This window comes from Petaurus breviceps, unplaced genomic scaffold, assembly GCF_028583685.1.
Source record: "Petaurus breviceps papuanus isolate PSGF00001 unplaced genomic scaffold, PetGlider_PUasm1.0 76, whole genome shotgun sequence".
Classification (NCBI taxonomy): Eukaryota; Metazoa; Chordata; class Mammalia; order Diprotodontia; family Petauridae; genus Petaurus; species Petaurus breviceps.
In genome coordinates, this window is record NW_027186473.1 from 13,234,065 (window position 1) to 13,257,566 (window position 23,502).

General features: G+C 38.4%; 1 protein-coding gene across 5 annotated transcripts in view; it reads left to right on the plus strand.

The window, feature by feature from the left end:
- Positions 1-7,703: 7,703 nt before the first annotated feature.
- The window catches only part of CEP135 (centrosomal protein 135), a 121,108-nt gene continuing 105,309 nt past the window's right edge, over positions 7,704-23,502 (plus strand). For 3 of the 5 annotated variants that reach the window (XM_069105270.1, XM_069105274.1, XM_069105275.1), the window contains exons 1-6: positions 7,704-8,041; positions 11,616-11,775; positions 14,159-14,349; positions 15,133-15,300; positions 18,422-18,563; positions 20,403-20,487. In XM_069105270.1, the coding sequence (XP_068961371.1) occupies positions 11,663-11,775; positions 14,159-14,349; positions 15,133-15,300; positions 18,422-18,563; positions 20,403-20,487 (699 nt within the window). In that variant the 5' untranslated portion in view covers positions 7,704-8,041; positions 11,616-11,662. Of the gene's footprint in view, positions 8,042-11,035; positions 11,092-11,615; positions 11,776-14,158; positions 14,350-15,132; positions 15,301-18,421; positions 18,564-20,402; positions 20,488-23,502 lie in introns of all 5 variants that reach the window. The other 2 variants (XM_069105272.1, XM_069105273.1) reach the window with 2 other exon arrangements.

Below are 23,502 nucleotides of genomic sequence, written 5' to 3' on the forward strand. Positions count from 1 at the left end.
CTCTCTGGGGACCATGTGGTAGAGAAGAGCTCCCACTGGAATGGGAACTTGAACCAAAAGATTTAGAAGAATCACTCAGCCTTCCCCTGGAGTTGCCCCTAGAATGCTGAGAGGAAGATGTAGTCAAGTACACTCTTCAGATCCAACCTACTTGCATGTGTGTGTGTGTTTAGAAAAGGGGGGGGGGGAAGGAAGCTTGTATAAAGTCAAATGAATTAAAGAGCTCCCTCCTCCAAAAAAAAAAAATAAACAAACCCTAAGAGTCTTTGTAATTAACAAAAATATGGAGATGTTTTTCAATGTTAGTTAGAAAAAGAGAGAAAAACTATCTAAAAAGTAAAGAGTAAGAGGAGAGGGAACCAAAGAAATGAAATCCCTAACTGCTATGAGCAAGAAGGTGGGCACATTTCTGATTTTTCTTTTGAGAAAGTTCGATATTCTTGCAATCTTCCACTTTTACACTCAGAAGCACATGTATGTGAGCTAAGAGGTGGAAGGATACAATAAATTAAAATGGAGAGTTCTGGAATGCTACTATAGCTAAAGATCAAATCCATTGCACCCTTTACATTTCTTGGGGGGAAGGAAGACTGTTAAATGTGTGGGCATAGAAGTACTGTAGAAGCCTCTAGGGCAGGGGTAGAGAACCTGCTGCCTCAACACCACATGTGACATTTTCTTTTGCTTTTTGGAGGGCAATTGGGGTTAAGTGACTTGCCCAAGGTCACACGGCTAGTGAGTGTCTGAAGCTGGATTTGAACTCGGGTCCTCCTGACTCCAGGGCCGGTACTCTATTCACTGTACCACCTAGCCACCCCCACATGTGACTTTTTAGGTGCTCAAATGTGGTCCTTTGACTGAATCCAAACTTCACAGAACAAATCCCCTTAATAAAAGGATTGGTTCTGCAAACTTGGGTTCAGTCAAAAGGAGGCCTAGGAAGCCACATGTGGCCCTGAGGCATGTAGGTTCCCCACCCCAGTTCTAAGATCTTTGAATTTCTAATTTGCAACAAAGATTTGCAAGTGAGATAGGGAATTAATCATGAAGGAAATGCTACATTTCTGCAGAAGATGAATGACTCGTAGGAGAGGGTAGTAAATAGTATCATTGGATTTGGAAATTTGGTAATTAAGAAGTTGTTGGTGACAATGTAGAAAGTGGTGGTAGTAGTGGAGTGGTGGGGATAAAACCAGATTGCAGGAGGGGTGAGAATATAGATGATTATTTCTGACAGCTTAACTGTCATGGGAGAAGGGATATAGGATGACATCTTGAGGGGGTGGCAGTGTCATAGGAATGATTTTTTTTTTAATAGGGAAAGACTAAAGCATACTTATAGGTATAGGGGAAGGAAGCAATAGAAAGGGAGAGATTGAAGATGGAGGTGGGGGAAGAGGAATTAGGGGGAGAATGAACAGAGAGCAAAGCTGTAGAGGAGACAGGAAGGAATGAGCTGAAAGGAACAAGAGGAGTGGTTAGTCGTGGCAAAGAGGAAGGTTACCTCATCCTTTGAGAGTGAAGAGGAGGAGGAGAGCTTGGGTGTGGTTTGGAGGTTTGAGGATACCTTATGGTGAAGGTGACACAGGATGAGAGATTATTAGCAGGGAGGAATCAAAAGTACAAGGGGATTGGGGGCTTCAAGAATGGCATCAGGGCACAATGAAAAGATCATTGGTTCTGGAGTCAGAGGGCCTGGGTTTAAATCCTGCCTCTCTCACTCCTTAGGTGATTGAACAAATCAAGACCTGGTCCTTAGCACCTTCACCTTTAAAATAAGAGGGTTGGACTAGGGCCCTTCTAGCTCTATATCTGTGATCCTATGGTTTCAAGAGGTGAGATGTCAGAGTCCCTTAGGCAACCACTTCTACAGTGTCATTACATATAGCCTTTCATGATTTATAAAGCACTTTGTCTTATGTGCCCTGAACCCTAGTGTAATGAGGTAAAAACAGCATCTCTTTCTCCTCATTCTGACTAGAGCACTCCCCATGGAGTCCTGAGCCAGTACCTTGGGCACTTCTAGGAAAACATGCCCAGCTCATGTCCAGGAAAACATGACTTAGAGCTTTGGGATGATGAAGCAAAGCCTTGGTCCTCTACCAGGATGGAAGAGGGGGAAGGGCTGCTGAAATTAATGCTATATCAAAGGAGATGGTCATTGAGCCAGGAAGAGCTGCTTAGTCAGTAGAATTGAAAAGCACTCCATCCTTTGGTTCTCTCTTCCTTCTTCTCTGGAACATGAACATGTGACAAGAAACTTTCTGGGATTCCCTGTGAGGGGTGGGAGTAGGACCAGCGTCTTCCCTCAACCCTGGCAAAGAGGGCTCCTGGACACACAGGACAGCAGCAGCAGAAAGTCCTCTGCTGGGTGAGCTGGAGCCTGGGTTCTTGTGGTTTGAGTTAGAGAGGGAGGGGCGATCCATTTCCCCATCTCCACCAGCAGCAGCAGTCCTGTGTATTGTCACACAAAAAACAACAGCCCTAGGAGGTCTGAAGGGCTGGTATCACTTTCTATCTACTCTGAGTTCACCACTGGCTGCCAGAGTTTGAAAGGCAAACTCCAGGAAGATTTTGGCTATATCCTAGGGTAGCATCTGGTCAAAAAGAAAAGATGTTTCATTGTCTCAAAATGTTTCTTTAAGAAACTTAGAAAAGAGAGAGAATGCAGTAGGCAATTACTTATTTAGAAAGTAATTGTAACTATAGTAATATAATCTGAGTGTAGAGTAGACATCACTGTGACCTTGTATGAGAGCAGAGGGGGCAAGCCTATCCCTGGGGCACGCTGGACCCAGAGGCAGCTGGGTGGCACAAAGGACATAGCAGGGGGTTAGAAGACTTGATTTAAACCCAGCCTCAGACATGTACTAGCTGTATGACTCTGAGTAAATTACTTAGTTGCTCTGTGCCTCAGTTTCCCATCTGTAAAATGGGTGCCTCCCTCCCAGGGTTGTTGCAGGGATCAAATAAAATAATATTTGTAAATTGCTTTGCAAACCTTAAAGTGCTATATAAATAATAGCTATTAAAATTAATATATTTTTAGGAATAATTGAACTTGCTGTGACTCCCAGTATATGTTATCCTCAGAGTTGGAAAATTGACTCAAATAGTTGCCTGGGGATCAAAGTGCCTAAAATGGAACTTTTTCTTCCTCCATTCAATTTGCCAAATTAAACCAAAGTGTCTTCCATTCTTTCTGCCTTTCTGTGAAGACTACTCCTCCTTCCTCTTTATCTGCAATGTCCATTTCAATAAATTCAACTCAACAAACTGTCATGTCTAATTAGTCACTAAGTCCTGTTGATTCTCTCTTTTTACTGTTTCTCACATTCATTTCTTCCTCCTAATTTCTTTTGCTTTGAACTTTGCCCAGGGTCTTATAATATAACTTTTTGTAATTTTTTAAAAAATTAAAGCTATTTATTTATTTATTTTGGAGGGGGGAACACAGGGCAATTAGGGTCAAGTGACTTATCCAAGGTCACACAGCTAATAAGTGTTAAGTGTCTGAGGCTGGATTTGAACTCAGGTCCTCCTGACTCCAGGGCTGGTGCTTTATTCACTGCATCACCTAGCTGCCCCAACTTTTTGTAATTTAAAAAACAAATGGGGTAGAGCCAAGATGGTGGAGTAGAAACAGGACTTCCACTCAGCTCCTGCTTCCACCTTCTCCAATTCATGTAAAAAATGACTCTAGACAAACTTTGGAGCTACAGAACCCACAAAATGACAGAGAGAAGCTAACCTCCGGCTCCATGTGAGCTGGAGGTTTTAGCCTCAGGGCGGCCTGACCAGCAGCTGGTTGGAGGCACTTCAGATCACCAGCAGCTGTGGCAGTTTTCAGAATTATCAACCCATAGATGCTAAGGACAAAGTGAGAAGTCAGTGCAGTGTGCACTTTGGGAACAGGGAATTTGGGAGTGCGGTCTGGCCTTTGCCCCCTGGAGGGAGTAGCAGGTAAGAAGCCACGGCCATGCAGCCTCTGCCACATGGCTGCTTCAGAGCTCCTGGCCTGCAGATTGTAGGGGCCCAAGCAACCAGTCTGAGGGGTAATCTCTCTTGCTTTAACCAGCTTGGATCTGGATCACTGTCTAGGGTGGAGGTCCTGGGGTGCGTGACCAGTTTGCCAGAGGGTGTGGAAGCTTCAGAGAGGGCAGCCAAATAATAACTCCAGCAGCTGAGAAAACCCCAGCAATTTGGGACAAAGCTCCCCTTTCTGGTAGCAGAGTTCTACTGTGGCAAAAACTAAAAAGTCAAGTAATTGAGTGGCAACATGAGCAAGCAAACGAAGCAAAGCAAGCTCAGAAATCCGACTTTACACTCCGATTTTGGGTACAAAAAGGATCAAAGCATGGAAAAGGAGGAAGACAGTTAAGTCAGAACTCCTGCACCAAAAACTTCCAAGAAAAAATATGAGTTGGTTACAGGCCATAGAGGAGCTTAAGAAGGATTTTGAAAACCAAATAAGAGAAGTGGAGGAAAAATTGGGAAGAGAAATGAGAATGATGCAAGAAAATCATGAAATGAGTCAACAACCTGACTGAAGAAAATAACCCCTTAGAAAATAGACTCACTCAAATGGCAAAAGAGGCCCCAAAACAAACAAACAAAAACATCCCTGCCACCAGTTTCTCTTCCATTCTAACCCATTCATCCCTTATTTGGCTTTAATATGTAATTCATGGGGTTGCACTGGTCAAATTCTGGGGTCTTTTCCATCTCTGATTTCTATAATATTACAATTCTATTTCATATCAAGCTTTTGCCCCTCAAACCTTCAACAATGCTCTCTTATATATAGGATTAAATATTTATGAAGTCTAAGAACCTTTAACTTGGTTTTCAAAGAGTTTTACAATCTAGCCCCAATCTGACCTTCTTCCACTCACATAGATTATGATAGATCTAGAATTTGAACCCAGATCTGTTGGACCCCAATTCCTGCAGGCGGGCCTTCCTACCATGTACAACCTTACACCAGCTGTATACTTTATGCAGAACAGTCTACTCATGGTCACCACATAAATTCTTATTGTTTATTCACACTGCTTTCTACAACTAGAACTGTTTCCTTCCCCTCTGTTTATCTAAATCTAATGCCATCATTTAAATTCCCTATCAAGGCCCACCTTTTCTATGAAGACCTCTCTCCCCATTTGAGTTCACAGTATCATGGGATTTGGAGCCCTTAGAGATCATCTAGTCTGGGAATGGGGGGAACCTGATGCCTCAAGGCCATATGTAGCCCTCTGGGTCCTCAAGTGTGGCCCCTTGATGAAATCCAAACTTCAAGAACAAATCCCCTTAATAAAAGGATTGGTTCTGTAAAACTTGTACTCAGTCAAAAGACTATATCCAAGGTCCTAGAAGACTACATGTGGCCTTGAGGCTGGAGGTTCACCACCTGATTCTAGTCCAACCCCTTTATTTTACAGAGCCTCTATATACATGTATATACATACACAATATGCGAACTCCTTTGATTATTGTTATTTTCCTTTTCAAATGTTTATATCTTATCTCTTCAACTTAATTATAAATTAATTACTATGTAATCAAAGGCAGGAACTAAGCATATACCTTGATACAGGGGAAAGAGTACTGGACTTTGAAATTGAGTCCCAATTTCCACATCTGTAAAAACCTGTAAAAATCTGTAAAACCTAAAGCACTTATCTCACAAGATTGTCCTGAGATCAAATAAGGCACTGTGTTAAGTGCAGGGGAAGCCAAAATAAACAAATAAACAAAAAAAGGCAGGTCCTGACCTCAAAGAGCTTATATTCTAAGGGAGGGGGGAGGACCACACAAAAAAGGGAGTTGAAAAGTGTGTGGGTATGGGGATGAAGGTGAAATCAAGAAGCCAGGAATTGGACAGGGAGGGGAATGAAGGCCATCCTGGTCCCCTCCACAAAATGGAGTCCTCAAGAGGAACTCAACGGTGGGAGGAGGGGGTGAAGAAGAAATGAAAGTCAGAGGAAGAACTGCAGAATGAGGGAAAAAGTCAGCTTTCCTCTGATCAATCTAGAAAGATTTCACAGAGAAGTCAGAATTCCAGATCTATTTAAATAATTGCTTCTTTTAGTTTCATGTTATCACCCAGAACAGTGGTTCTCAAAGTGTGTTCCTGGGAGGCCTCACAGGCCCATTCAGGGGGGTCCCTTAAGGTCAGAACTATTTTATCATAATAATAAGATGTTTTAATTTCTCTAACAATAAATATTAATAGGTATAACATATACAAACAAAAGCTGGGGGGTGGGAAAGCTCAATTAATTTTCAAGCATAAAAAGGTTCATGAGACCAAAAACTTTGAGAATTGTTGGCCTAGAACATAGGAAGCACTTAATAAATACATGTGGATTGATTACAGGTGAGAAAAAGTCTTCTCCAAGATTTTTTTCATGTTTTCCATAGGTAAACTTTCTATAGAAAGCAGTTTATGACTTTGAATTCAAGAATAGATTTCAAGTCTAGGAACTTGGGAGGAAATGCATTTTTATTTTCACTAACCTCTAACTGAAATTTAGCTTTTCCTTCAATCATTTTTTAAAATATTATGAAAAAGGGTCTATACATTTCAGCAGATTGCCTAAGTAATCCATATCACAGAAAACCAAAACAAAACCCAAACAACAACAAAAAAAACCCAAACCAAAAAATGGCTAAGAATTCCTATTTTATTTTATTAAACTCTTAGTACAAGGCTGCTGCAAGAGGAAGGTAAGCACTCTCAGAGTCTGTGCTCGTGGCAATTACTAATAATAGCTACCGTGTTTTCCCGATAATAAGACACTGTCTTATTAATTTTTTTGGACAAAAAAACACCAGAGGGCTTATTTTCAAGGGAGGGCTTATTTTAATGAACATTGACAGCAATTTTAATAAACAGGTAAATGTGAACAAAAAAATGTACCTTTATTCAAGAAGCAAATCACTGGGGAAGAACAGGATGACGCGCTCACTGCTGCAGCTCTGATTGGATGCAGCTCAGAGCACGGTGTGCATTTCAGGGGGGGAGGGGGACGGTGCATACAGAGGGTACCGTAATGTAGCTGTAGCACCGGGGATCACCTTCACTACAGTAGCAATCTCAACAGGGCTTATTTTTGGGGGAGGGCTTATTTTAGAGGAATCTTCCACAGTAAGGGGAGGGCTTATTTTCGGGATAGGTCTTATTATCGGGGAAACACGGTACCATGCATATCAATTAAAACAATATATTAATAATATTAGCTATTATAGCTAACAACATAGCACTTTAAGATTTGTAGAACACTTTGTAGACCACTTTGTAGACACGAAATTTCTCCCTGACCCTCACAACCACCCTGGGAGATAGGTGCTATTTTTATCCCCATTTTGCAGACGAGGAAACTGAGATTAAGTGACTCCCCCAGGGTCACACAGCTCCTAAGTGCTTGCAAGCCTGGGTGGAAGGGACTATTATTATTATTCCCATTTTGCTGATAGGTTTGGAGACTTGCCCAGGGTCACAGATATAGGAAGTCCCCGAGTCACTTTGAGTTTTCCCAACTCCAAAGCCATCACTCTGTCCTCTGCGCCATCTAGCCAATCATTACAGGATCCAGAGGCTGGTTCTAGCTTCCTGTGCACACGTGGTACGGTACTTCCAAGGCTCTGGGTCTCTGAGCTGGGCCAGACTCTCCTTCTCCGCTAGGGGTCGCTGCAGGCTAGCGCACGCCCAGCCGCCGTTGAGCTTCCGTCCGGGGCCTCGGCGGCGTCGCCATTGCCGCCATTGCGGCCGCGGCGCTCTGCCCGCCAGGCCTCCCGCATCGCCGCCTCCTCCTCCCCCGCCCCCGTGTTACCAGGCAACGACGGCGCCTCCACCCTTGCCGGCTGGCTCCGTCTCTCCCGCGCCATTTTCAAACTGCTCTCTCCAGTCCCTGGTTCGGCTTCTAAGGTGGAAGGTGGGGAGAGCGAGGAAGAGCCGGTTCTGGGGCCGGGCTGTGCGCCCAGAGGATCGTCGGAGGCAGTGGCCGGAGCTCCCGGTGAGGGCCGCGGCGGGAGCGAGGTAGGCCGCGGCGGCTGTGCGGGGGCCGCGGTCCCGAGGCATCGTGGGGGAGGGGGCCCGAGGTGGTAGGGGGCAGCCAGGGTGCTCGTGGGCAATGCCGCCGCCCTGGAGGAGGGGAGGTGGAAGCGCGGCCTGGAGCAGGGCCCCCTGGGCTCCGCCCCGGAGGCCCCGAGCGAGAATCCCTGGTTCACAGTTTAAAAACCCTAGGAAGTAACTTGGCCAGCTGGTGTTTACAGACCCTAGTCAGTAAGCATGGATGAGGCGCCTACCGTGTGCCAGGCGCTGTGCTGAGCGCTGGAGATGCAGAGAAGGGCAAAAAAACGTGACCCTGCCTGCCCTCGGGGAGCTCACTGTCGAAGGGGGAAAGACGTGCAAATAACATTTTTTTTTCTTTGGAGAGAGGGCGGTGCCCTCGGCTTCCGGCAGGCTGGTGAAGCCTTTGGACCCCTGCTCTACCTAAAGCGACCAAGCATTTATTAAGAGCCTGCTGTGATCTAGGCACTGTGCTAAGCGCTGGCGATACACAGAAAGGAACAGTTATCGCGCTCAGTCTAGTGGGCAGTTTTTTAAATGCGTAAGATAAAATACATAGGATTGCAAAGGAGCCCAATTATATTGAAATAGTTACCACAATATGACAATGTAAAAAATAAACAACCACCTCTGGTTTAAATAATCTATCGATCTCCTTTCTTTTCCCCTCCGTGGAATACTAGGTACTGCTTTTTAATGCCATCGCCTTTGTTCTGCCCATCCTTAGATTTTTGCTTTTGCGAGTTTTAAGCCTACAAGGTTTTGTATAGGTTCCTTTAAAACATTCCTTCCCCCCCCCCCCGCCCAGTGCACAGGAATTTATTTCTCTAGCATTGAAAAGTCAAATCCCCAAGGCTTTAGTAAGGTTTTATTATGAGTCGAGCATCTGCTAAGAGCTGGGGATACAAAGTAAGCAGAGTCCGCTCCCTGAAGGAGCTCACATTCAAACGACGGAAACAACAAGCAAACAATTACGTACAAACATACATACAGGAAAAACCGGAGGAATCTCAGAGAAAAGATACGGTAGCTTCAGGTGAGACCAGGAAAACAGAACCCTGCGGTCCAGCATTCAAAGCGCGTTCCCACTTGGACCGCGTCTGAAAGTGCGCATCTGTTTTTGTCAGGCGGTGTCGTATCCCACTCTCTGTGACCCATTTGGACAGCTTGCTTCTTAAGTTGTGTCTTCTTGCAGTGTTGTTGATCTTTATAAATCTTTTGCCTGCTGTCAAAATATTTCAGAATGTGTGGTTTGTTGAAGGGATAGTGGTTTTATCATAAGATTTGGCCGACTGGCCCTTCAGTGGTGGAACCAGAGGTACTGGTTTCGAATCCCAGCTTTGCCACTTACTAGCGGTATGAATTTTGATTTGCTTTCTCGTGTTGAAAATGAGACTCAATGACATCTAACACTGAATCTATGATCTTAGGATCCTATGAACTGGAGGCAGACTGGCATAGTGGAAGGACTTGGAGTCAGGCCACCTAGTTTTTAGTCTCTGTCTTGCCATCCTGTGGTTTAAGATTTACAAAACATCAAGTATATTTTTTCATTTGATCTTTGCAATAATCCTGAAGTAATTTATGTTGTAATGTTCATTTGAAAAAGCAATTATAAACTTAATAACCACCGGCAAAACAAATATTCAAACAGAAAATAAAGGATATAATCTTGTCTAAAGCCCTTAAAATTTAACAAAGTAGAAACAAATTAATTAAATGAATAAGCAAAAAAAAAAAGCTTTTGTTTTGTGTACAACTCTTTTTGAAGTTTCACTTATTCTGACCTGTTTTTTTTTAATAATCAAGATTTATACAGTCTTGGTTCTAATGGCCTTACTTTGTACATTTCATATATAGCCATGTTTTCTTGGATGCTTCACATTTGATGAGTTGTTTTGTTTTTTTTTTGCTTTTTGGAGGGCAATTGGGGTTAAGTGACTTGCGCAAGGTCACACAGCTAGGTTTTTGTGTTAAGTGTCTGAGGTTGGATTTGAACTCAGGTCTTCCAGACTCCAGGGCTGGTGCTCTATTCACTGCACCACCTGGCCACCCCTCGTGAGGTTTTTTCTTCCACTAATATCCCATTATATTAATATACTTTGTTTAGCCATTGTCCATTTGTTGCATATGTGTTTTTCAATTTTTTTGCTTTTGTAAATGGAAAAACTGAATTGTTGTGTTGTTTCTTTTTTAATAGATAGAGTTTTATGGTCTTTGGAGAATCAAGTACTAGCAATCTTTGTCCAAAACAGAACCCATTTAACTACCACAGTCATCATCCTAAGGTCATCACCCCCTCATTCCAGGGAGTTTGCAGGGGCTCCCTATAGCTTCCAGGATCAAATATAAAAGTGCCTTGTTTGACTTTTAAATCTCTTCACACACTGGTCCCTTCCTCTAAGTCTTCTTACACTTTACTCTCTAACATGTGCACCAAAATCCACTGGCTTTCTTGCTGATCCTCATACAGGACATTCTGTATCCCTGGATCAGGCTTTTTCTCTGGCTGTCCCTCATACTTGGAATGTCCTTCTTTCTTATTTTGGCTTCCTGTATTCCTTGGCGGCCTTCAAGTCAGCCAAAATCCTACCTTCTGGAAGAATTCTTTCCCTGTCACACTCTAGTTCCTTGCCCTTTGAGCTTACTTCTGGTTTACATCTTGTATGTACATAGTTGTATACTGTCTCCGCCATTAGAATATGAACTCTTTGGGGATGGGGATTTTTTTTTTTTGCCTTACTTTGTATGTGTAGTCTCTAGTTCAATATTTGGCAGATAGTAAGTACTTAAATTCATGTTGATTGACTCCTCTCATAATGTGCTTTCGTAATCTATAAATCTAGATACAAAATAAGATGTATTTACCAAGTCATTTGCAGGCTATCAGAGCAAAAAGGCTTCTATTATGTGGCAGGCTTCTAAATCCTTAGATTATAAGGTGCATTTCTCTTCATTCAGGGCATTTTTGTTCTTCAGCACCTGTATTCTGGAAAAGACAGATCCCTTCTGTGAAGGTAACAACATCAGTACTTGACTGTAAAAGGAATCTAGAAAGCTAGTGCTTTAAAAGGCAAGTTGTTCAAAGGAAAGATAACATTTTTGAAAAAGTAATGATGGGAGAAGATTTATATATTAGGCCATGATAATGTAGAAAGTGATTTGGTGGGTTTAGGCATGTGAATGTTGTGTTATGTTACTTAGCAAAGATCCAGTAAGAGCCAGGTACTATAAAAACAGAAATTGTCATTGAAGGATTAATTTTTTTGGATAGGTATCCTGTGCTCCAGAAAACCTAGTAGTCATTGTTAAAGTAGGAGAGAATGAAAACATCCAGATATGTGTAGAGATTCTTTATATTTTGATATGACATATAAAATAATTCCACACGTTGGTAAAAGTTCTAGAGAATATTATCCTTTTGAAGAGAGTCATGATATAATTGTCTCATGTTCAGATACACTTACCATGGAATTTTTTTCTGTAAACAATTATTAATCTCTTTAATGGAAATATATCAAAATCTTCTGCCCTTTTTCAGGTCATCAGATTTTTTTTTAATGTGACAACAATTTTGGAGATAACACAATGAGTACAGCTACAGAAAGAAAATTTATTAACATCAGAAAAAGACTGGATCAGTTGGGATATCGACAGCCTTTGAGTGTTGATTGTTTACCCTTGGTGGAAAAACTTTTCAGGTACAAATAAATAATTAAATTTAAAACTTACATGCCTATGAACTGTGGCCCCCTAGTGTCTTGCTATAAGGCCTATATGCTTCAGTTAACTGTACGTTAGAATTTTTAAAATTATGAACCATATGAAACTCATAGATACTTTCTAAAATTCCAGTTGCATTTGGTTAATAACCCATTCTACCTTTTTTACTTAATGTACAATTTTACACTGCATCTTGAACTTAGGTGTTAGAATTTTTTTCCTTTTGTTTAATTTTCTGCATGGTTCATAGTTGTCTTAATCACTTTTAATAGGAATTCTCACTTGTATAATAATGGTCTTCGCTATTTTGTATCATCCTGACTGTGAGGTATTTCTCCTGAGAGAATGAATTCTGTCATTTTCTTACTTGAGTTCTCTTACTATATATCTCCAGAATAGTCGTATAAAGAATAGTTGTTATTCTACTCTTAAATGTGCTTGAGTCCCCATAGTGATGCCTTCTTTTGCCTGCCAAATAGAGACGTTAAAAGAAGCGTAAAACATCGTCAGACTTAAAATATTCCTGGCATCTTTTAGTGTGAACAGTGCTAGCAAGTCACAGTAGTGTTTAGTTGTTTAAATAAATTAATGCTTTTTTAACATGGATTATTAACCTTTGTGTCATGGACTCCACCAGTTTGGTAAAACCTATAGATTTCTCTGGATGATATTTTTAAATGCATAAAATAAAATTTATAGAAGATAAAGGAAGTCAATTATATTGAAATACAGTTATCAATATTAAAACATCAAGTTTATACCCCAGATTAAGAACCGTAATAAGATGACTTGAGATTTTTGAATGAAAAGTAGTTTATAAAAATACGCTGTTGATTTTAATATTTATATCCATTGATAAGCGACTCGTCTATATTTATAATAGTTTTTTTTACAAAAAGCTTGTTTTGCACTATAATTTCAACCTTATTTCTTAGAAAATATTGTGCAAGATCTGCTAACTTGTAGCTGAATTGAAAGATTAATATTTAATTTCTTTCTTCTCTTGCCTAATCTTTGAAAGTAGTAAGGAATTTGCAAAGAAAGCAGAAATTAGTCAATGAGTCAGAAAAAGAATTTGGAAAAATCAAGAAAGTAGAGGTATTGCTGAATATTTATGAGGACTTTTTGTAGGAATTGTCAGAATAATGGTGCTGCTTAACCTAACCAGTGTGTCAAAACAATATGTATGGCTGTTTTGGAAAATCACATCAATACCTAGATGACTTGTGGTGATGGGATTTTCCAGGACTGTTTTGTTGTCATGAAACTCTTTACACTTTTATTTCTAAGAGTTTTAGTGGATAAAAAAACTGGGGCAGAGAGGGAACGAGAAAAATTTGAGTGAAACAAGTTGTGAATGAGGAACAGAGAGAAGGCCAGTTTGGGTGGATTGTAGAATGTGGAAGGAGGAGTAATATCCTTTGAAGCTGGGAAGATAGGTTAGAGCAAGGTTTTGTGAAGCTTAAAGCTTAACAGAGGAGTTTATGTTTGAGATGGAATTATTTTTCTTTTATTGTTTTAAGAGAAATCTAATTTGGAAGACTTTTTTCTTTAGATCTGTTTATGATGTTTATGATTGGTAATTTCAAAATGGTTTTGGTTGTGAATGTTTTTTTCCTTGGAATTGTTAAATTGTAAACTCCTTGAAAGTCTTTTTTATCTCCTGTAACAATGAACCTTGATGTACATGTAAATACTTAAGAAATGAATAGAATGATTACCATTTAGTGGCAGAGTATTGGCTATAATTTTCATCATAATTTCTGTCATTTAGTTTCTGTTAAAAGTTTTTGAGTACTCCCACTTGAAATCTAATGTTTTTATAGAGTGAGTCTCAGTTACAGTTTATGACTGTCATCTTCAGGATTTTGTAGATGTTTGTATTCCTTATTTCTTTTCTTCTGCACCTGCCTTTTCCAGTCTTCACTTCCTTAGTATAATAGTTATGGATTTTTACTATCAATAACACACTTTTTAAGCTAGAGTTGGAGCTTGAAATGTGTAATTTATCAATCTTACATTTAAAGGGCATATGTGCTAAGGATCAGGCAGTTTTCTAGTTGTTTGACTTTAAACAATTTGGAGATTGTGTTTGATTTTGTTTGATTGTGTTTGATTTTGACCTAGTAAAATTCCTTACCACTACCAAAATTGCTATTTAATGTTTATTGTTAATTTAAATCTATTTATAATAAATTATTAATAAACCTGTAAGTTAAATCTAAATTTTGACAATTTCATAAAGCCTCTTACTAATTGGTGATATGTTACAGAATTACCACTATTTTATAATACAGCAATCAGAAGGTTTAGTAGTATAATTAATTTATATTGATATTTTCTGATGCCTTGTAATTTCAGTGACCTTGTTCATACAACAGAAAGTCTTCGGAAAGCGAAACTATTTGCTGGAAAAGCTGAAAAAGAGAGCGCCAATTTTGATTATGTTTTGGAACCTTATAAAAAGGAAAATGCTAGACTGACGAGGGAAAATAATGAACTACACCTGGATTTATTGAGGACAAAAGAACAATCAGAAATAAGTATAAAAGGTAATTGAAAATTTGGGATTTTAAAAAGTTGTTCAAAGTTTTATGTTTGAATTTTTCTTTTCAGTGTATGAAAAAATTTTTTACACTGATTCTTTAGTGTATATGTAGAAAATCTTATCCTTTCCTTTCAGTTCTCCTTTGCCTCTTAGGGCATGGAAATAAAGGACTTATAGGCAAACATTCTCCATCTATTCACTTTTTTATGCTTTGAAAATTTATGCTGCCTCAAAGTAAAAAGTAAATATTATTAGAAGATAATTGCTGTAGGGAATAATAAATAAATGCCAATACTTAATGTTTTCCTGAAATCATTGTTTCTTAATATTTGGAAATAAGAATAGTAAAGTGGTAAAAACAAGTTGACACTCATATTCTATAATATTGTTGAACTTTGATTCAGCAATATCATATCTTTGGTGGTATTAGCTAATTGACTGAGGCAGGTATAGTGACTAAGAGGAGGTTATACAGTGGCTATAATTCTCTCCCTTCACCTCCCTAATTCCCCAAAGCACTTACTACTGATGACTGACTTTTCAGAATTTTATTAATTATAGTAGAAAACAGCATCCATTATTAATCTGAAGAATTAGTTTAAAAACAAACAAAACATTTAAAATTCCCATGTTAATATTATTACATTTACATGAAAACAAGGGCATATCTTAACTAATAGTTTTGACATTCTTCTCCAGAACTTGGAGGAATGGTGTAGATACGCACTTCTGTTTATTCTTTTTAGAGTGCCTCTTGATGAGAGTATCTTTTCTTTTTTTAAAAAAGATTTGAAAGTCAAATTAAGGAAAATTGACAGTGAGATGGCTGACTTGAAGTTTCTCAATAACCAGTATGTTCACAAATTCAAAATGTTGGAGAAAGAGAGCAAAGCCAAGAATGAAAAAATCCAGCAACTCCAAGAAAAGAACCTCCACGCGGTGGTGCAGACTCCAGGTAGGGCAGGCAGGTGTTGGTGGCGGCACCTACCTGTTTGTGGCCACGTGAGTCAAGTAAAATATGAAGATGGGCCTTTCTGGGTGGGAGCATAGTTTAGGGTCTGAATGATAATAGGTCATTCATTGCTTGACTTTGATGATTGATTTCTCAGGGACCCAGACAATTCCAAAAGGGAGGACTTCAGTGCCAGTGACAGAGCCTCAGTTCTTTAATTTGCTAACATGACTTATCATAGGGTCATAGATTTGGGTCTGAAAGGGATCTTATGGATCATATTGCAGTCAGTCAATAAGTATTTATTTAGGCACCTACTGTGTTCCAGGTGCTCTGCTAGGTTCTGGGGATACAAGGACAAAAATGAAATAGTTTCTGTCTTCCAGGAGCTTATATTCTGTTAGAAGACACAATACATACAGACACACACACATGTTAAGTATATACAAACTAATTAAGAGTCTCTAGTAGCTTGAGGCTCAGGAAATACGTAATGGAGGAGTTAGCCTGTAAAGTGAACATTGAGGGAAGCTCAGCATTTTAAGCAGAAACAAGTGTGGAGAGAGAGGGTGTTCAAAAAATATGGGAGATAGGGAGACAGCCCAGGCTTGGAGTGAGAAATGGAAATTGTGTTTGACAGAGAGGAAAGAAGCCAGTTTGGCTGACTTGTCAAGTTAGTGAAGTGGAGTAACATGTAATAAGCCTGAAAAGGTTGGTGGGGCTAGATCATCAAGGATTTTTAGATGACAGAGGATTTTGTATGTTATACTAGAGGCCTCTTTAGGGAGCCTCTTGAGTGGAGGAATGCTTTCATATCTGTGCTCTAGGAACATCCCTTTTGGCAGCATTGCAGAGTGTAGATTAGAGAAGGGAGAGGACCAAGGAAGGGAGACCAATTAGGATGCTATTGCAGTTGTCCAGGTGAGAGTGATGCCTGTCTGTGTGAAGAGGAGGACAGATTGGAGAGTTGTGGATTTAGAATTAAAAAGATTTGGCACTTGATTGGAGAGTGTAGGATAAGATAAAATGAGCAATCAAGGCAGATTCTGAAATTGCTCACCTGTGAAAGGTGGTAGTATGGACAGAACTACACAGATTTGGAAGAGAAGTTGGTTTGGGGACTAAGAAAATAAGTTCTGTTTTAGACATTGTGACACCCATGGAATGTCCAATTCAAAGTGTCCAATAAGTAGCTCATGCTGTGGGCCTAGAACCAGAAGAGAGAGGAGTGGTAACTGTCTAAGTCTGGTCTTCATCTCTTTTGGTGATGGCTGACAGCCTATTGATAGCTACCCTCATGACCTAAACTTTACCAATAGATTTACCAATAGACCAGCTCTGTAAGTTGTCTGTCCAATTGCATATCATAATCTTGATAATAAATCAACAAGGATTGACAGTCTTCATCCATTTGGGGGTTTTTGCCCTGTATAGTTAGGCTAAAAGTCTTTGAATGATTGCAGATCTCATTTTGGGATAGGGGTAGGAATAGAGACTAAGCTTGTGATTTTGTCATTTGTTTCCATCTTTTGCTGTATGGAATCAAATGCTTTTTTACAGTTAAAAAAAATCCCAATAAATAAAGTAGGGTCTTATATTCTCCACACCTTTTTTGATCAGTTGTGTAACTATAAAGATGTGGTCTGCTATAGAATATTGTTTGATAACCTATTTCTTTCTTATACCTTCAAGGATGTTCTTGATGCATTTTAGATTGCTGTCATAAAGATCTTATATAGCTGAGGAGGACATACATATTGTTATTATCTGGGTCATCTTTCTTTTTGTAGAAACGTCTGAGATATTTTTCTCAAGTCTTTCTATTTCATATACCTTGAGAATTGATCGCCTAGCACCCTCAAAATTACCCCCTCTAGCAGTGGCCTTTGTTTGTACTTACTCTATAGTTTCATGATATTTCTTATTTTTAAATTCTTTAGGACCATTTCTGCTTTGTCGTGAAGCACATTGGGGATTGTGATGTCCAATTGTAGCCCATTAACAGTGATGCAGAAAATCGTTTATTAGAGAAATCTTGTCATATCTTTTCCTCATTTAATCTTCGTTTTGTCAGAGCTTTCAGCTTCATTTTCACATGCTTTTGGGATGATCTTGCTTAATTTGATCCCTTGCTAAGCTTTTATAGACTGGTTTTCTCCCACTATTTTTGTGTGCTTTATGAGTTAATATTCTTTATAATTGTCCTCTACTCTATTGTTTAAGATCTTACAAGTAAGTTCCTATTCTAAACTGGCGTTTCTTGTGGTGGCCATATCTTCCTGCTTGTTAAGGAGATTGAGTCTGCTATCTTTGGCCTTTTTTGGTCTCTTTATTGTACTGATTAATTTACATCAGTTAAACTTAGGAAATAGTGATTTCTTGCCTTATTCACTTTTCATTTTCAGACAGTAACTTTCTAAATGTCAGATTGAAGTTTTCAATTGCATTACACATTTTCTTATCTTTATTCTCATTTGATATTAATAAGTTGATGGTCTGATCAAACATAGTACACTTTCTACTGTTCTACATTTCATCTCTTTATTCATTTAACATTACCAACTAGATGCTTGTACTTAATTTCTAACCACTTTTTCTTTGTCCATTGACTGCTTACTAGTTATGTGAAACAGTAAGTCACCAAACTTCTTGGAGCTTCGGTTTTTCTGATCTGTAAAATGGGATTAATAGTTGCTTTCCCTCACAGAGTTATTGTAGAGATTAAAGGGAATAATATATGTTTAATGACTTTGTAAACTGTGATGGTGCTATATAGATATCAAGTAGTATATTATTATTAATAATATAGCAGTACACATTGAGAACTTCATTTTACCTGGGACAAATGCCATAGGGTAGTAAAACAGGATAACTGTTGGTATGTACATTAAACATGCAAGTAGGCAAATTCAGTGGTGCTCATTGTTTCCTTTTTATGACATCTTACAGTGATGTTTCCAGAAATCTTTTTTTTTTTTGTAAAAATGGGAACCATCTGTATGAGGGAAATAATTTGATCTGTGGACTAGAGAAATACCTTTAACAAAATATTAGTGTATATAAATAGTTCTATTATTGAAGAGTTTTTGTCTTGATTTTGAATAATATACTTTTGTTTTTCTAGGTGGCAAGAAGAGAAGTATTCCTTTTAGGCGTCAACGTATGCAGATTGATCAGCCTGTACCCCCTTCTGGAATCAGCACCTATCCAGTTCCTCAGCCAAATGATCCCTATATTGCAGATCTCCTACAAGTGGCAGATAACAGGTATCTAGAAGATTTTTTTTTGTTTTATTTGTATTTAAGTGATGATTTATATTTTAACCTTTCTGTCAGGACAACTATTTTGTAATACTTTTGTTTTTGCCTTAAAACTAATGAAGTTTCAGTACCCCAATTTTTTCATGTACAAACTCTAGTCGTTTCCACTGGTGATAGATGTCATCTCCACTCACACATTAGAAAAATCTTTGTTGCCTGAAATTTATCTCAATGTTGGCTAGCTGGTATGAAAAAAATGATTAAGAGAAAGGAATAAATTTTGAGCTAGTCTTAACAGAAGTAGTTTATTACAGTTAAACTTCACTTTGACAAGTCACATACTATGAAGGGGCAAACTTTAACATTTTGTTTGCCTTAATTGTTTCCTTTGTGTCCATTCATACCAGTCTCAATCTGGAAATAGACGTTTAGTGAAGATATTGATTAGATGTCATTAAGGTAATTTTTCTGTGATAATTTTAGCATAATACGATCAGAAACTGAATTATGCATTTTTTGTGTGCTGCTTTTCTGGTTTTTTTTTTTTGCTATTGTCTTAGTCATGTACTTGATCAGTTTAAGATGTGTTAGGGTTATTAAGTATGAATACTTATTTGTGGCTGAAAATTTTGGCTTTTTTTATGCCTTTATTGTATCCTTCCCCGACTTTTGTTTTGTTTCATATAGTTATAAACATGTATACTTTTTACATTTGCTATTCCTTATGCATTAACTTAAACTTTGTTTTTATATTCAAAATATTTTATATTTATATTCTGATCAAGGACAGAAGTAAATTTAAGTGCATGGTTACTCTCTAGTCCTGAATTAGCAGTGCTTATGAGCTGGGTCTCACTTACCACCCCAAAGAACCTAATATCATAAAAACAAATCTGATTGCAGGTGTTCTCCTATTTTGATGAAGTATCTACCCAACCTACTGGAGGCCTTTCTCTTTATCTTTTAGTATCTTAGGAATACCATTGTCAATAGCTCTGTTTTGTAATTCTTATTACCTAACTTACATAAATGTCTTTGTTGTCTTCTCACAAAACAGTTTTCATGGGTGATGTGCTGTTGCAGAAGATAGTTTAAAAAAAATCTGTGAGGAAATGGACAAATTCAAAACTAAGTGAATATTTACCTTGGTGTACTTGGTATACTTAGTTACTTCATTGTGAAAGTGTACATGGAGAGAGTAGTAAAAGTAATGTTGAATCCTAGATTTAAGTTGAAAGGGACCTGAGAAACCACTTCCCTCCTTTTACAGATGAGGAAATTGAGGCACAGAGAGGTAACATGACTTGTCCCCCAGGGTCACCCAGCTAGGAAGTATCTGAGCCAGAATCTATACCTGAGTGTTCTGATTTAGACCATGTACCCTATTCATTGCTCCAGGCTGCATCTCTGGAAAATATTGAGAATCAGTAAATGAAAGGAACCTAAGGCTTGAAAGTTTTCTAATGGCAATTTTTTGCAAAAGTGAGCCAAGCCATTTTTGTATGATTTTTTTGGTGTATATTTATATTTGATAGATATAAATAATTAGAATTGAGGCAGTCCTTTGGATAATTCAAATCCAAACCAAAGTTTTGGATTAGGTTTTCTGGGCACTGGTGACTTAACGCTTCATTTCTCCATTTATATTCTCTGTTTTATATATATATAATATAGTCTTCTCTATTAGAATAAGAAATTGTTTTCATAGGACCATAGAATTTTGGGTTTGAAGGTATTTCAATGATCATCTGATCTAATCCCCCTCCATTTTGTATGTGCTGAAATTATTTTTGTTACTTTGTGTTCTTGAAAAAATATTTATAGTTATTTACAAATGTGTTTCAGAATCTTTGAGCTTCAAGAAGAAGTAAGTCACTTACAGGGCAAGTTAGTAGTTGTTGAAAATGCACTGGAAAATTCTTGCAAACAGGTAGGATTTCATATTAGTGCTTCATATAGGGCCTGAGATGGGAATATTGTAACAATTTGTAAATACTTTTTAGTTTTGATTTATTATATTGTTACTGGAATTTTATGTACCTTTTTTCCTATTCATAGAATTTTAGGGCTATAAAACAACATTAGGGATTATTATTGGTAATAATATCAATCACAGTGCTTTAGAGATCATCTAATCCAACCTTCTTCTGGTGAATTGAATTGAAATATTATTGGGGTGTGTATATCAAACAAAAGTTTTATTTTACAATCTGAACCTTTTTTCCTTAAAATCTTCTAGTTATTTTTGTTTTAAATTCTCACTGTTTTTATCTTGTGTTTTTTTCTCTCCAAAATCAATTGATGGTTATAAAATACAGTTTCCTGAGAAGTACAAGATCTAGGAAGGACCACAATTACTTGTATTTTATCAGTTTGATATCTTAGGCTCAATTCTGACTTAGGTAATTATCATTTCCTTCTCTAGTGCTCTTAGAATTTTATTTGGCTGTCCTGGTTTTCATTTTCTGCATGAAGGTATTTAATTGTATTTCTTGGAATGAAGTTATTTCTTTATATAAAAACATGGCTACAACTTAGTCTTTACTGTGTGTATGAGCTTTTAAAATACTTTGGGCAGTATTAGGATAAAAATGTTATTGAAAACAAAGACCTGTTATATATAGGTTAACAAATGAAAATTTTACAGAGAATTTTATAAAATACAAACTGCCTATTAAATAATAAATTATATGAATAGTTAATTACTTATTGATATTTCACAATTCATAATTAATCTTTTATTCCTCTTCTCAAAGTACATTGCAAATGTAAACTGATCAGCCTTCACTGTGTGCATATGTGTTTTTATTTCCATTTTGCTGAAGAATCTCAAGTATAGAAAAACCATTCCTTTAGTTGGAACATCAGCTCTCTGAAACTAAGTACTATTTATCATTCTGTCATTGTGTCTGCAGTAGACAGCCCAGTGCCTTTAGCATAAGGGGCACTTGATAAATGCTTTTTGGATTGGATTGGATTGAATGGCTTGCCAAATTCATATCTGTATTTAGTGGGACCAAAAAACAAAACTCTGAACTATAGACTCATGGTCAATAGAAGTTCATTTGATGATACCTCCTTTTTCAGTATCTAAATAAGAAATGTTTAATTGGATTTGTTCCAATCACACTTTCTTTTTTAACTTTTACTTTCCTTTTCCTTTACACTTTTTAACACTAAAATCCTTGGATTTTAGTGTTAAAATTTTTCTTTTTTTTTTTTAAATTTTTAATTAATTTACTTTTAGTTTACAACATTTAGTTCCACAATCCCTTGAGTTTCAGATTTTCTCCTCCTCTCCCCCATAGCAGCATGCAATCCAATATAGGTTCTACAAATAGCTTCACACTAAACATTAGTCCAAGTTGTAAAGAACAATTATAACCAACAGAGTGAACAACGAGGAAGAAGGAAAAATACAAAACAAAAAAAGAGAGAGAGCAAGTAGTTTTCTGTAAAGCTAAGCGTGAGCAGCTCTCCAGGGGACTGCTGCTATGAATGGCTTTAAGGTTCTGATCACACAGTATAGTGAACTCTTTATTTATTCAGCAGTAAACTAAAGCCAAACATTTACTGAAAACAAAGTCCAGCATTCACAGTGATACAGCATAACTTATCACCGAAGTGGCCACGTAGTTTTAAACAAAATATATAATTCAGTAAGTCCTTAACTCAGTCATCCCTAAGGAGCAATCCTCCTTAAGGGATACAGGATACAAAAGGTCTCCCAATCCTAGGTCACATTGCCTCAATCTTGTCAGTCAGAAAGTCTTCTTTCTTTCTTCTTGATTGGAGACTAGCTGCCAGTCATCCTTAACTCAGTCATCTTTCAGGGGTACAAGTTACAAAGTACAAAGTTCTCCTACCCCTAAGTCACAGTAAATCATGATCTTGTCAGTCATCACTGAGTACCCAAGGAGAGGTCTTTTTATCTTGGCTTGAGGCTGGCTCCCAAATTCCATGGTTCCTCTTCCATGGTCCCAGCTTTTGCCTGAATTCACCCAATTGTCACCTGGATTCACAGGCAGGTAGGTCTCAACTCCTTGTCCAGGTCCTCATCCAGTTCCCATTCTATATTGAAGCTCACAGTGTCCAGTCCACCTCAGGTCCTTCGAAGTTTGTTTCTGAGAAGACAAAGCTTAACAGAGCCAAAACAACATTCATCCACATTGCCAGCTCCATCATCAATTTGCTGTCTGCCTATGAAATCAACATAGACCCACAAACAAGGTCTGAGAAATCAACACAAATAATCAGTATAGTCCCAGGACCTCTGAAACCCTCCTCCAGGTCTTCTGTAAACAGACAACAAGAAAATCCTCTTTCAGGGCTTCCAGTAAGCTCCCAGTGCTTCTGTGCAAAGTATCACAAACACAAATAAATACAGACAGAACAGACACAGAGTGCCGGACACCACCAGTTTTCTCCTTCTCAGCTTTGCTCAATCCCAGCTGTGCTCGAGCTTTTTATCTGTCATTAGTTCCTCCCTGTTCCACCCACCTCTTAACATCCTTCCTGTTCCTGTCTTTGGTAAGTCCCTCCCACTGTGGGATTCACAGGTTCTGTTTCTTAACAAAGACTTGATATAATCAGGGCAAGGCTCAAAGACACTTCAACTGAGACAAGGTACTAAATAAATAAGTGAAACTAGGTGCTAAGTATTCATTTGCTTGCTATTACATTTGTTTCAATCTGAATGCAGACTCTGTAATTCTTTGTGGATAGCCCTTTCCATCATGAGTCTTTTTTTGTGTGTGGGTGTGGGTGTTAAGTGTCTCAGGCCGGAACTGAACTTGGGTCCTCCCCCAGGACCAGGCGCTTTACTCACTGTGCCACCTAGCCGCCCCCATCATGAGTCTTTTGAAGCTGTCTTACAGCATTGCATTGCTGAGAGGAACCCAGTCTATCAGAGTTAGTCATCACAGATAAGATGTATCTGTAATTG